Source organism: Drosophila mauritiana, chromosome 3L (assembly GCF_004382145.1).
Source record: "Drosophila mauritiana strain mau12 chromosome 3L, ASM438214v1, whole genome shotgun sequence".
NCBI classification, from domain to species: Eukaryota; Metazoa; Arthropoda; class Insecta; order Diptera; family Drosophilidae; genus Drosophila; species Drosophila mauritiana.
In genome coordinates, this window is record NC_046669.1 from 19585811 (window position 1) to 19597946 (window position 12136).

The 12136-nt window shown below is 48.9% G+C and overlaps 4 protein-coding genes across 6 annotated transcripts; 1 reads left to right on the forward strand and 3 right to left on the reverse strand.

Moving 5' to 3' along the window:
• Window positions 1-166: 166 nt before the first annotated feature.
• On the forward strand, window positions 167-10072 carry LOC117139391 (tuberin). Its single transcript, XM_033301656.1, has 15 exons — window positions 167-221; window positions 283-413; window positions 479-730; window positions 790-926; window positions 984-1158; window positions 4393-4599; window positions 4654-5568; window positions 5636-6242; window positions 6305-6504; window positions 6562-6818; window positions 6879-8958; window positions 9020-9163; window positions 9300-9470; window positions 9526-9621; window positions 9687-10072. The coding sequence occupies exons 1-15, from the start codon at window positions 167-169 to the stop codon at window positions 9807-9809; spliced, it is 5550 nt and encodes a 1849-aa protein (XP_033157547.1). The 3' UTR covers window positions 9810-10072.
• Window positions 1364-2597, reverse strand: LOC117139155 (peritrophin-48). The gene is made up of 2 exons (XM_033301314.1): window positions 2591-2597; window positions 1364-2550 (listed from the first exon to the last, which is right to left on the reverse strand). Exons 1-2 carry the CDS (start codon window positions 2595-2597, stop codon window positions 1475-1477), a joined length of 1083 nt encoding a protein of 360 aa, XP_033157205.1. The 3' UTR covers window positions 1364-1474.
• Window positions 2992-4225, reverse strand: LOC117139392 (ketohexokinase). Its single transcript, XM_033301658.1, has one exon. The coding sequence runs from the start codon at window positions 4184-4186 to the stop codon at window positions 3068-3070; it is 1119 nt and encodes a 372-aa protein (XP_033157549.1). The 5' UTR covers window positions 4187-4225; the 3' UTR covers window positions 2992-3067.
• Window positions 10073-10107: 35 nt separating the features above from the next.
• LOC117139393 (ketohexokinase) lies at window positions 10108-11557 on the reverse strand. 3 transcript variants are annotated; one of them, XM_033301660.1, is made up of 2 exons: window positions 11101-11557; window positions 10108-11041 (listed from the first exon to the last, which is right to left on the reverse strand). In XM_033301660.1, the coding sequence occupies exons 1-2, from the start codon at window positions 11175-11177 to the stop codon at window positions 10318-10320; spliced, it is 801 nt and encodes a 266-aa protein (XP_033157551.1). In that variant the 5' UTR covers window positions 11178-11557; the 3' UTR covers window positions 10108-10317. The 3 variants fall into 3 exon arrangements, with proteins under 3 accessions (XP_033157551.1, XP_033157550.1, XP_033157552.1); XM_033301659.1 differs by having other exon boundaries at window positions 10108-11259; window positions 11525-11539; XM_033301661.1 differs by having other exon boundaries at window positions 10310-10665; window positions 10721-11557.
• Window positions 11558-12136: the final 579 nt, after the last annotated feature.

A 12136-nucleotide genomic window follows, 5' to 3' on the forward strand; every position in this document is an offset into this window, starting at 1 on the left:
GAGGTGAAGTCCGCATCGCCGACTGGTAACACTGCGCTCAGCTGTTTAGTGACTTCCTCTGTTCTGTGCTGTGTATAATTTGTTATTAGGACCTAGGCTAGGAATTACTGGTTGCACACACTCAGCGCCACTGCTCCACCGACCACCGCCCTTGCAAGGACCCACCATGAACTCCAAGGACAAGTCGAAGTTCAAGTCGTTCCTCAAATCGCTGCCGGCAGGTAACAAAGTGGGTGCACCATTGTGGGCCAGAGAACTCAATTGGGATTTCGGGATTCACAGGTTATGTGGGCGAGCGGACCCTGCGGCCGGAGTTTGAGAGGGAACTGCGCCCGGAGCAGCCGGTGGCCCAACGCTGCCGGATGCTGAAGGAACTGGGCGACATGCAGCTGCACAACTTCAATCTGGACGAGGTGCGTTCCATCGAATTGGCGCCATGCCATGAACATGTGTTGATTCTCGTAATTCGTCCCCACAGACCGCCATCACCATTCTGTTTAATCTCACCAACGATCTCATCGTGCCCAACAAGCCGGCAGAAACACGCCAGATTGCCTTGAGCTTCTATAAACGGCTCATTTACACACAGTACAAGAACCTGACCATCATGCGGGAGAAGTTCTTCCTGGTCATCCAGAACCACGAAGCCCGCGAGGATCTGCGTCACCTTCTTGAGCTGCTCGACACCCTCACCGACAATGGGAAGGATATCACAAACTTCGAGGAGAAGGTTGGCCCTAGATCTGATTTAAATGACTGGTGACTTAACTGTCTTGCTTCTTCCCACAGATTGGCAAGTTCATGCTGCTCTGGATCCCAGCCATCACGGAGGCCAATCTGCTCACCCCCTACCTTGACATTCTGGTCAACCTGATCAAGTTCAATGCGGCGCATCTGGACAAAGACATCCTTGTGGGCATCGTGCAGTGAGTGGCACACTCTTTAACCCACAACTTTTGTTTGAGGATCCCTTCTTTCCCCAGGAACGCTTGCGACCTGAGCTGCAGCGTTACCGTGAACGAAATCGGTCTGCAGTGCCTCACAATTCTGGAGATGGTCATCGGGTACACCATCTTCCCAAGCGAACCGCTGCCGCAGTGCATCACCACCTTATGCCGGACTGTGAATCATGCTCCCTACTGCCCGTCTTCTTTCAAGGTAAGTCCCTAAAACATCAAATGATTGAAATGATTGAATCATCGAGTAATGGAAGCTATACAGGGTTATGAAATTCCAATTGGTCAATTATAACAAAAATAGTTGGTTTTTTTTAGAAAATGTAGTTACTATTTTGATAATTTCAAATAGAATACATTCAGTTTGAATGCAAATATACATTTATTTGATGGTATTAACCATTTGTCGTAGAATACACTCAAACAGCAAGCAAATACAAAATTATTTCGTTCCCTTTATTAATAGTTAACGTCAGATATTGCTGTATTTAATGAATTAAATGCTTAGAATTAATCGGTTACATAGAAATGAACTTCGACGAGAACTTATCGTAACTGCTCACTGCCTCAGCTGAGGGCTGTGGAAGTTTGTCATTAGCCTGCGTCGCTGGTAATTCCTGGTCGCGGACCACTTCCTTTTCGGAGTTCTTCTGAACCGGCTTGTGTCCCTGAATCTTTACCTTATGTTTCGCTGGAATGTCAATCTGGATATTCTCCTCCTCCTCCACCTCCACCTGGATATTTTCCTCCAGCTCCAGGTCTTGTTTCTCCGTCTGCAGAACCTGGCATTCGCTTCCCAGATCAAGAGCGCAGTACCGTCGTACAACATCGAAATACTGACCCCTGGGACAGCGCATTTCCAGCACTCGCTTTTTGGCGCATATGTAGTAACGTTGGCAATCTCGGCTGTGCGGTGCCAGGCGGCTCCCCGTCCGGATGCACACGTCCATAGCAATAGCTTGCTCTGTGAGTGTCGGCATTGTCGGCTTTTCCAGGCAAATTCCCGTGTGATCCGGCACACAGCTGCTCACTCGCTCGTCGAAGTAGGCTCCTGATGGACACTGGACCAGCTCGGCCTGTCCGAAGTGACAGCGGAAATATGTCTCGCAGTCGCTTGGATTGGACAGAGTGGCATTATCCGGCAGCACACAGCTGCACTGATGGGCTGCACTTATGGCCACTGGGAGGCAGGCTCTTCGGGCTGGATCAAAGTAGTTTCCGACGGAACATTTTCCCACGGCGAAGGATCCTCCCTCCAGGCATTGTCGGTATTGCGTGCAATCGCTGTGGACTCGCTCCACACTATTTGTAAGGCCACAAAATACGGATTCATCGGTGCAGGCTCCGGGAACACAAATCATGAGCTCCTTGCTAAAATGGTACTCCGCCGGACAGCTGAACTCCTGGAAGGGCAGGTCATCGTCGCCAGTGCAAACATAGAACCTTTGGCAGTTGTCCTTGTCGGGCAGCATTTGCCAGGGATCGGATATCCTGCAGATAGCGGATATATCTGTAAGTTCGGCCTTAACCGATGCCGCGGTGATGGCCGAAAGCAGCCATATAACTAATAAGCGATCTGGAAGGAGCAAAAACTCTTTGATCACACTGAAGCCAACGACTCTTACACCACTTACTCTCCATTTTCGTCAGATGCGCGTTTATGCTGGGAATCCGTCGAATGCGGCGTTGATTGCTAATGACTTGGCTTTTTATGTCCTCGCTTTGATTGAGATTTTTCAGCCCATTTGGCAATCGCTGGCAGAGATTGCTCCGACATTTGTTTTTTAATACTAATGAGTATTCTGCTCAGTCTTTATCTGCTCGATATTTCCTCCACTTATCGAGGGCTCCGCTGACTTCAGCACTTCTTATCATTCAACATGTTCGGGCCGATGATGATTAACCCTATTCCCGAAATAAGAAGTGATCATTGAATCAGTGGCCCCCAGGTGGAAAAACTGTATTCAAGGCCCATTCGATACCGACGATATCGAATGAGTGGGGCGCTGACCCAGTTCCCTTCAAGTGACCTTAGTACAAGGTTCCACCTTTTGGTTAAACCCTTTATTGATTTCAGTTACGTGTAAAGTAGATTTTATAAAACCGTGGGCTTAAGTGTAGTAACAACCAATCAGATCCTTGGGCATACACCGCAGCACATCGAATCCATTTCCCGTCAACTTCAGAGACGACGCCCGGGTTCCGTACTCGATGGCATCCCTCAGCCGCATCTTGACCTTAATCAGTGCATATATCACGGCCGCTGAGAAGGTGTCGTTAACGGCCACAACGTCCACAAATTTGGGCGGGATCTGTGAGCCCACCTTGAAGTAGGTGTCGTCGGCCATCAGGCAACTGGCGCCTTCCATATAATTATTGTATATGACGACGGGTTGGTTGTTCAGCGGTCCCGGGCAAGATCCGATGGAATGCTCGTCTGGAGGATCCGGAGGTAGATAAGGCATCTTTTTGGGCTGGGTTTTTTCCCATTGAGTCCGTGCTCTTCGCATTTCATTCCTAATCGCCCAAACAACCTCGCGTCCATTCATAAAACAGTACGTGCGCATCATGGTCTTCCGGGCGAAGACGTAGTCCACCATACTGGCCATCAACATGGTGGCCGGCCGCAAGTTGTCCAGATCCACAGAGAGTGTGATCCTTGACTCGGGGCAGCGCTCGTTGAATTGTATGACCGCCAGGACCATGCGCAGCATCTCAACGGGATTACGACACTCGAAGTGTATCCACGAGTACTTCTGGTAGTCCACGGCGCCCACAAACTGCTGGTAGGTGAGCTCCTGGTTGGCATTGGCGAACTCCAGCAAGGTTCGTGTATCCACGTTCCGTTGGACAATGATGCTGCGGTGCGCAGGCCGGTGATTCGTCAGCGGGCAATGCGAAATGTCGATGCCCTGCGATTGAAATCCATTCAACAGGCTCTCGAACGCCCTAACCCTGCTCAAAACGCCGAGGAACTCGCACTCCAAGCCCAGTCGCCGCCACACGGTGCATATGTTGGCAGCGGGACCGCCGCGCCGCCAGCTTCCCTCCGTGGTGCGCTGCACCTGGCCTGGGTAAAGTGGCAGATCCACGATGGTGATCATGTCCAGCGTGCAGCTGCCCACAGCCAAAACATGGCGCTTTGGAGGTGGCGGCGGTGGTGGTGGCTCCGGCGGCAGGTGAAGTACCTTCTTTACGGTTATGAACTCCTTTACGATTTGCTTTTTCATTGTGGAAACTTCTGAATTTCGACACTTGCCAAATGTGTTTGTAAGCCGATTGAAATATCAAAGATATTTAAAGTGTTACTCATTTCGTTAACAAAATGCAGTTGCAATGTAATTACCAGGCCTAACTAGTACTCTCTGTCTGGCTTTAATTGTTTCGTTGGAAAGAAGAATAATATTAAATCATATGTATTTTTTAAAATCTACAGATCATGAAGAACCTTTTGGGCACCCAGTTGGGATACCATTCCATGAAGATGATGTGCAGCATCCTCAACGATCGAGCTCTTTACGATGATGCCCACCTGTTGCGTGGGGCTGTGTTCCATCTCAACATGAACATCTTCGGCTCGAACATTATTTTCCAGGTTTCACCTATGACCTATGCAACGAATGTGCTGACAGCCTTCCTTCGGGTAAGCCTGAAATTCCCTACCTAAAATTGGAGGGTAATCATTGTTTTTCCACAGGCACTGGACAGTCGTCAGGTGATCGTGACCTTCGAAGTCATCCTCAGCGTTCGCATGGTGATTACCAAGCGGCAGCTTTCAGAGATCATTTGGGATCTGATCTGCGAGATTATGTCCTCGATCGTTAGCAACATCGAGTATTACGAAGAAGTCAACATAAACAAGGATCGTCTGCATCACCTGCAGATCAATTTCCACGAGAACATCGACTGCATCGAGAAGCTGTTGCAGCAGGACCGATCCCAGATTCTGGGCAATGTGGAGCGCATCTACGATCTCATCGAGCGAGTGGCCGACCGACGCCCGGAGGCCTCCGTTCTCGCCCTAATCGAGTACCGATCACGACGGGTTACAGCAACGCGGCCAGATTGGCTCCAGGTGCTGGCCCAGTTCGTTCGCCGCTACTACCGCATGTCCAACGTAAACGTACGCATTAAGACGATCGAGGCTCTGGTGCGCATTATGGACCAGAACCGTGCCTGCTATGAAGAAGAGATCCTCAGTCGCGTGGTTCTGTCGCACCTTTCGCATATCCACCTGGAGTCGAGTGTGCAGGTGCGAGTGGCAGTGGCCCGGGCTCTTTCCAATTTTGCCACCCACTGCGACACGAAACGGTGCATGGATCTGCTGGACATCCTGGAGGCGCTCATCAACCGGCCCTTTGAGCACACGCGACATGGATCCTCATCTGGAGACGGAACTCTGGCTGAAGTGACCGTTGGATTGGTCAACAACGAATCCGAGATCTCGGATATTATCGCCGCAGTTGATGGCTTGGTCAAAGTGTTTGCCATCAAGCTGCATCGCCTGCCAGCGATCCATGCTCTTAAAATATTTAACATTCTAATGGACCACATGGAACTGCACTACGAACGACCAAAGATTTTCGAACACATAAGTGTTGTGCGCTACAAAGTGAGTCAAAATGATCATATTGTTGCGAACCCTCGTGTACTGAAACGTTCTTGGTCTACATTTTTAGATATTCGCTTGGTTGCTTAAGGCCCGGGCCAACGGATCCTACCATATTGGTTATCCGGAGGGCAGCAACGAAGTCGTGAAATTTAGTCCCTACCTGGGAATTGATTCACCGCTGTTGCCACAAGCCCACCCCACAGCGATATCCATTCGACGAGTCTGCAAGCTGATAGTGAGGTGCCTGGAACACGACACCGATTATCAGGTGTTCCAGCTAGTCATCAGGGAACTGCCGAAGGTGCTGCAGAACAAGGCGCTAGTTCAGGGCAACGACATCGAGGAGCTGGCCAACACGCTCCTCAAGATCAACTTGGTTAGCAACAACAAGTTCAAGCGGCCCACCGACGAGTTCCACGCCCTCGTATTGCCCGCCATAGCTTCCTTGGTTATCTACCATGAAAGCCTGCAGCCGCAGCAGCACTACGGCATTATAACAGCTCTTAATTCGAGGGTACTTACTGGCATTGCCAGCGTCTGCATCAACACCATGACCATCCTTATACTTGAGATGCCGGAGGCGTTGATGCGAAAGCTACCGGACGTACTGCTCCAAATGAGCAAGATGTCGGATACGAATGCACTGGCCACTCCGGTTCTGGAATTTCTGTCGTGTGAGTAACTTAGATCGAAGATCTTTCCGAGTGACTTAATAATACTTGTCCCCTTTGTTTAGTGCTTATACATCTGTCCAAGCATCTCTTCGCAAACTTCACGTCCATGCACAACATGTACGTGTTTGCCATCACGCTGCCGTACACAAAACCGCATCGCTACGATCACTACACAGTTTCCTTGGCCCACCATGTCATCGCCGGATGGTTCCTCAAGTGTAAGCTGGAGCTGCGCAGGAACTGCGTTAACTACATCAAAAGCGTGGGTACAACAAATTTGCATTTTGTTACTTGTACTGACTTGGTTTTACTTTCCCAGTCGATTCAGTCGAATGCCAAGATGTTGTCCAGCGACATTGTGAACCTAAACTCCTTAAACGAGGATTCATCCAATCGCAAGCGGAGCACCAGTCTAACGGAGCGCGGTAGTCGTAACAATGCCAATGCTTGGAACGATCTGGAGATGCGGCCGCAAATGAACAACGGTCTACGCAACTTCCACGCCGAACTGGCAGAGACGTGCTTTGATTTCTTGGCCCGACACACTTATTCGCCTTGTCCTTCGATGCCCAAGCGGTGGGTGTTATTTTATTACAACATATCTTAGCAGTTAAAGATGTTACCTTTCCTTTGCAGTCTTCCAGCGGCGGAATTCCTGCTGAAGGACGGCGTATCGCAGACGTGGCTAGTGGGCAACAACCTGGTGACCATCACCACCTCCGGCTGTCCGTCGGCGCCCACGCGCAGTGGGCTTTGCGAACGATGTGCCCAACTGGGCAAGGCTCCCAGCATTAGTCTGAACTCGAAGAGCCTCAGTGATGCAGCTCCTCCACTTTCGCCAGAGCGGGAGAGACGATACACCAAGGTGAGCCTGCAGCACAGCAGCGGCAATGAGTCGGCTGGCAGCACGGAGCTCACCTCCTCCTCCTCGTCGAACTCAGCAGCCGCAGGTGGTCATCCACATCGACAGATCTCTAACAGTTCCACGGCTTCGCTAGACGCGCTTTCCCGTCGGGGATCTAATCCCGAGGCGTTGGGCGGTGCCTTGGGAGAGGGGCCGCATACGGGGAGCAACACCTCACTCCTGGGAAACTCTTTGTCCCAATCCTCCGTCAGCATGAGCCCTTCGTCGGGATCCGTGGTGCAGCAGCCGGTTTGCGTGCGCGCCTGCACTGGCTGGGCGGAGGTGTTGGTTCGTCGGCCCACGGGCAACATATCGTGGATAACCCGCATTCAGAACCCCATCACCAACGATTGCTTTGGCCAGGAGTTGCCGTTCAATAATGTGGTGTCGCTGTTTCTTCCCACTGCCCATGGCGGAGTTTTTGGACCGGACAATACCATTCAGGTCCCACCACACACGTTGGCTGATCCCGAACCGGAACGAGAACCAGAGGTTAATGCAGCAACGGCTCCTCAGGCAAGTGCACTGCGCAGTCGAATGGTCGCCAAGGCTCGTGCCCTTCAGCGACAGGAAGAAATTCACTCGGTCGGAGGGAATGGAAATGGCAACGGCAACGGCAATGGTAATGGTAGTGGAAATGCTCCCAGCACGGGAGGTGCTGCTGCCATACCCATTCCGCGGGTCACAGCGTCCGGAAAGCGTGGCAAGGAGGCAGCTCTCTGTGGAAGTGTGAGTGATGGCGAAGCCGACGACGACTCCCTGGCCTTTGAGGATGCTCAGAGTCGTGCACGAAATCCCGTCCGACGGGTAAATTCCAGCCCAGAGATGAGTTCCAGCTGGCGGCAGTCGTTCCTAACCAACAAGCCTACACCACTGTCCCAGGAGGCCGTGAAAACCACCGCCGATGAACCGCAATCGCTGTTGACTTTGAAGAAGAAGACTGTTCAGTACAGCACCAAGGATATGCGTGTGAGCTGTGAGGCCATTCCGGAGGAGATAGCCGGCTCCACACCACCGTCGCAGGCCGCAGCCTTGGCCCTGCAGCCGGAAAGCGGCACCCTACCTCCCAAGCAGCACTCGGCGGACGATGTCAGCAGTCATGTGGCTGGAGGAAGCAACCTGCAAGCAGGAGGGTCCACGATAAAGCTGGGTAAACCACCGCTGTCGCCCGGGCAACCGCCTTTGCTGGGCACTGGTCGAGTGACCAGCTTTGGAGGCACCTCTGTTCCGCAGCCCGGTGCACTGGCCAAATCGAGCAGCAGTGGCAGCAATGGCACCAATGTTGGAGTGATAACCTCCGATTATGACAACGGCAACAATGGCAACGGAGACATGATGCGAGGTCGTTCTAAAACCATTTCGGTGGTGCGGGAGGTGAACAACGGAAATACGCGTCCGCCGCCGGCCAGCAGTTTCCGGAATTTCGGAGCCGCAAAGCCGCCCATCAACGCCAAGCTGTGCATGAACCCGAGCTTTATTTTCATGCAACTGTACACCACTGGCCAGCTAGGTGTCACGGATGAGCCTCTGAAGGTGGGTCCGGAAAACAGCAGCGCTGTCTCCCTAATCGATTTGGTCCCACCGTTCGAGACGCACAAGATCGGCGTGCTGTACGTGGGCCAAGGGCAGTGTAACAACGAGGTGGAGATCTTGCGCAATTCGCACGGAAGTGCCAGGTATGTGGAGTTCCTGCGTAATATCGGCACTCTGGTCAGTCTGAAGGAAGCTGAGCAGAACAATCTATTTATAATGCTGGATAGAAACGGAGCAGATGGCAAGTTTGCCTATATCTGGAAGGATGACATACTACAGGTGAATGGTTAGCCCCAACTGACTTACAAAGCGAGTATGTCCAATGTATTTTTCCTCGTAGGTTACGTTCCATGTCGCTACGCTGATGCCCACCAATCTGCAGGATGATCCCAACTGCAACGAGAAGAAGAGCCACATTGGCAATGACTTTGTGAAGATCATCTACAACGAAAGCGGCGAGGAGTACAATCTAAACACAATATCCGTAGGTTTTACAGGTCCAAGTCCAAGTTCGAGCTGTTTGCTTGTATCCAATCCACACTTGATCAGTTTGAATCCTACCTCTAGTTTGATTTCTAATTGTAAAAATACACATTTAATTCCGTTTATTACTCTTCCAGGGCCAATTCAACTACGCCTGCGTGATCGTGGAGCCACTTGACCTGAACTCGAACAGGGTGTATGTGAAGGCGCGATCGGAGATTTCGAAATTCGTGTGCCACGCAGAATACCGGATAGTGTCCGATCGCAGTGCTCCTCTTTTGGCCCGACAGATGGCGCTGCACGCCAATGTAAGCATAGGATCTATTGCTAAGTACGCCTTTTATTAATTCAAATAAATTACAGCTCGCGTCGCTAGTCTACCAAAGTGTGCAGAAAAAGCATCCGTACGCATCGAATTGGCTAGAACGATTGCGCAAACTGAAGCGCCTGCGATCGAAGGTAAGATATAGTTGTGATTTTAAAGGGGTTGATAAAGATTAACCAATTAAAAACTCTATATCCAGCTTATTGAGGGACTAAACAGCCAGCAAAAATCCGGAAGCGCCTCAAGCGGCATCGGAATCAACGCCTCAGCCATTGGTTCGGATATGGACGACCAGCGAGGTGACTTCATTAAATACACATAGACAACAACGAGAGGCTCCCAACTGGACAACTATTAAAAAAGAGCAGAGGACCTATAGACGCATCCTGCAATGATATCTCTTGATTTCCGATTTCAATATTACCTTAATGGCAAAGCAAGGGATTTAATAACATCAAGTCTGTCCAGACCAACAAAAGAAAATCTTTGCCTAATCAATGATCACGAAAATAATTATAATATAACATAATGAATTTGACAAGTTTATAAAATTTGTGAGAATACATAAGCGCTGTTCATTTCCAATCCGATTGCATTTTTGGGTAAAGGATTTTTTAACTATTTCGAGAGATGTCATCATTTTATCATATAAATCAAAAAAATGTTTTACATATGCTTTAAAACTTTCTTAATTGAGCGTGATGCACGTATTAGTTTATTCTGTTTAACAATCAATAATATTTAATGCAATTTGCAATTTTTGTTGCCAGGCTTTTATCTTAATAAATTCCTTCAATGTGACTTAATCTAAGCTAGAATTAAACCAATATTTACTTGGTTAAGCTAAGCTGTGAAATATGTTCGTAGCCGAATCCAGTGATTTTGTGACTGGCGACTCGGTTGGCAAAGTCAACAGCTTCCGCTAGACTTCGACGAGCCTCGAGGGTGGCGTAGATGAATCCCGCCATGAAACTGTCACCGGCTCCCAGCGTGTCCACCACCTTATCCTGTTTATAGGAGGACATTTCATAGTAGTTCCCATTGGCATCCAAAGCTCCAGCTCCGGCGCTTCCCCAGGGACAAATGAAGACAGGATTCGGACCACCTCCTGGAATTTTGGAGGCCAACTCCTCACACGACTGCCGCGGTGTCTTCCAGCCCAACTGACCAGCCAGCTCCTTGGAAAAGACCACATAATCGCAGGGCGCACACAGTTCCTGGTTCTGTTCATACCTCGTTTCGAAGTCCAACGAGATAATGATGCCTTGACCGGTCCTTTGGTTGTACTCCCGGATGCTTTGCATCATCTTTAAGGTGTGCGGCGTGTTGCGAGCCTCGAAGTGAACCCATCCATACTGCGAAAGGTTTATCTTGCTGAAGTCCTCATAGGTGGTCTGCGGGTAGTCCTTATTGCAGTGGATAATAGTGCGGGTGCCGGAATCCTGAGCCAGGATCACCGAGGAGAAGGGTGGATCCCTGTCCGTAAAGGGACAGTCATTCGTGCCGATTTCCCGCTTCGAGAGATCGTCTAGAAGCACTCGGAATCCATCCGACCTGCTGAGCATTCCAAAGAAGTCCACCTTGCATCCAAGAACCCGGAGCACAGTACTCACATTAGAGGCGTTTCCGCCACGTTGCCAGAATCCGTCCAGGCAACGCCGATCGGTGTCCTCCTTGGGATAGCTCCCATTGATGGTCACGAAGTCAATCACCGTGCAGCCCACGCAAAGTACGGATTTCACTGAGCTCATCTTAGTCGGGTATTTTGTTCACTAAAAAATTATTTACTTTCTATACATTTATGAGGTCTTTTTAATGTTTGAATAAATTGTTCTGTCTTGTTACTTAGTACATATAAAGTAAGTATAATCAATATTTCAAATATTCTAAATAATTTTTACTGAACGTCTGTCATTTCCTTGCTTAACTTAAAATTATTAATATTAATTTTGGAGCTGTGCTATAGTCAATGAATTTGGGTGCCGGTTATTTTGTTCTAGTTTTTCAGCTCAATCTAATCAAAAATTCGATTTTCACCTGCTTTGCACTTTATTTGTCAATTGAGTTTTACAGCTGTTTTTGTTTTTAACTTTTCTTATCGCACATATGTATGTACATATGTATGTATGTAAAGAGAGAATCTAATTAAGCGCTCGCTCCAAACAGTGAACACTCGATAATATGGCAAGAGTTAACTAAATATTCGACCTTCATTGAAAATACTGAACTGGATTTTAATATGTAATTTTGAGGAAACCTGACTTATCAATGGAAAACGTATACTGCTAATACAGTTTACATGATTATACAGCTCATTATATGTGAAGATGTTAATCTTAAGTCCCAGGAATTCCTAATGAATATTGCTGATTAGCCAGTTTTAGTATTTCGTCGTTGACTTTATCGAGATAGCACTGTATTAATCAGTCTCAGCCGCTGATCGCGCTCTTTGGTCATAGACAGTGTGACCGATGAGCGGAAACATTATAATATTGCTTAATTTTTTAAACAACACTGTAAGAAAATGGGATATCAACTTCTAATCCTTATTCAAAATGTGCCAACCTAATTGACTCAAATATTAAACGTATGCTTTATATGGCTGAATTGTATTCAATAGATTATCTAAAACTAATTTAAATTTTATTT

Bases quoted from the DNA above. Each gene is read 5' to 3' on its own strand.
- LOC117139393 (XM_033301659.1), bottom strand. From the start codon at position 11,238: ATGAGCTCAGTGAAATCCGTACTTTGCGTGGGCTGCACGGTGATTGAC.
- LOC117139392 (XM_033301658.1), bottom strand. From the start codon at position 4,186: ATGAAAAAGCAAATCGTAAAGGAGTTCATAACCGTAAAGAAGGTACTT.
- LOC117139391 (XM_033301656.1), top strand. From the start codon at position 167: ATGAACTCCAAGGACAAGTCGAAGTTCAAGTCGTTCCTCAAATCGCTG. The intron at 414-478 runs GTGCGTTCCATC...TCGTCCCCACAG, and splicing joins ACAACTTCAATCTGGACGAG to ACCGCCATCACCATTCTGTT. The intron at 5,569-5,635 runs GTGAGTCAAAAT...CTACATTTTTAG, and splicing joins TAAGTGTTGTGCGCTACAAA to ATATTCGCTTGGTTGCTTAA.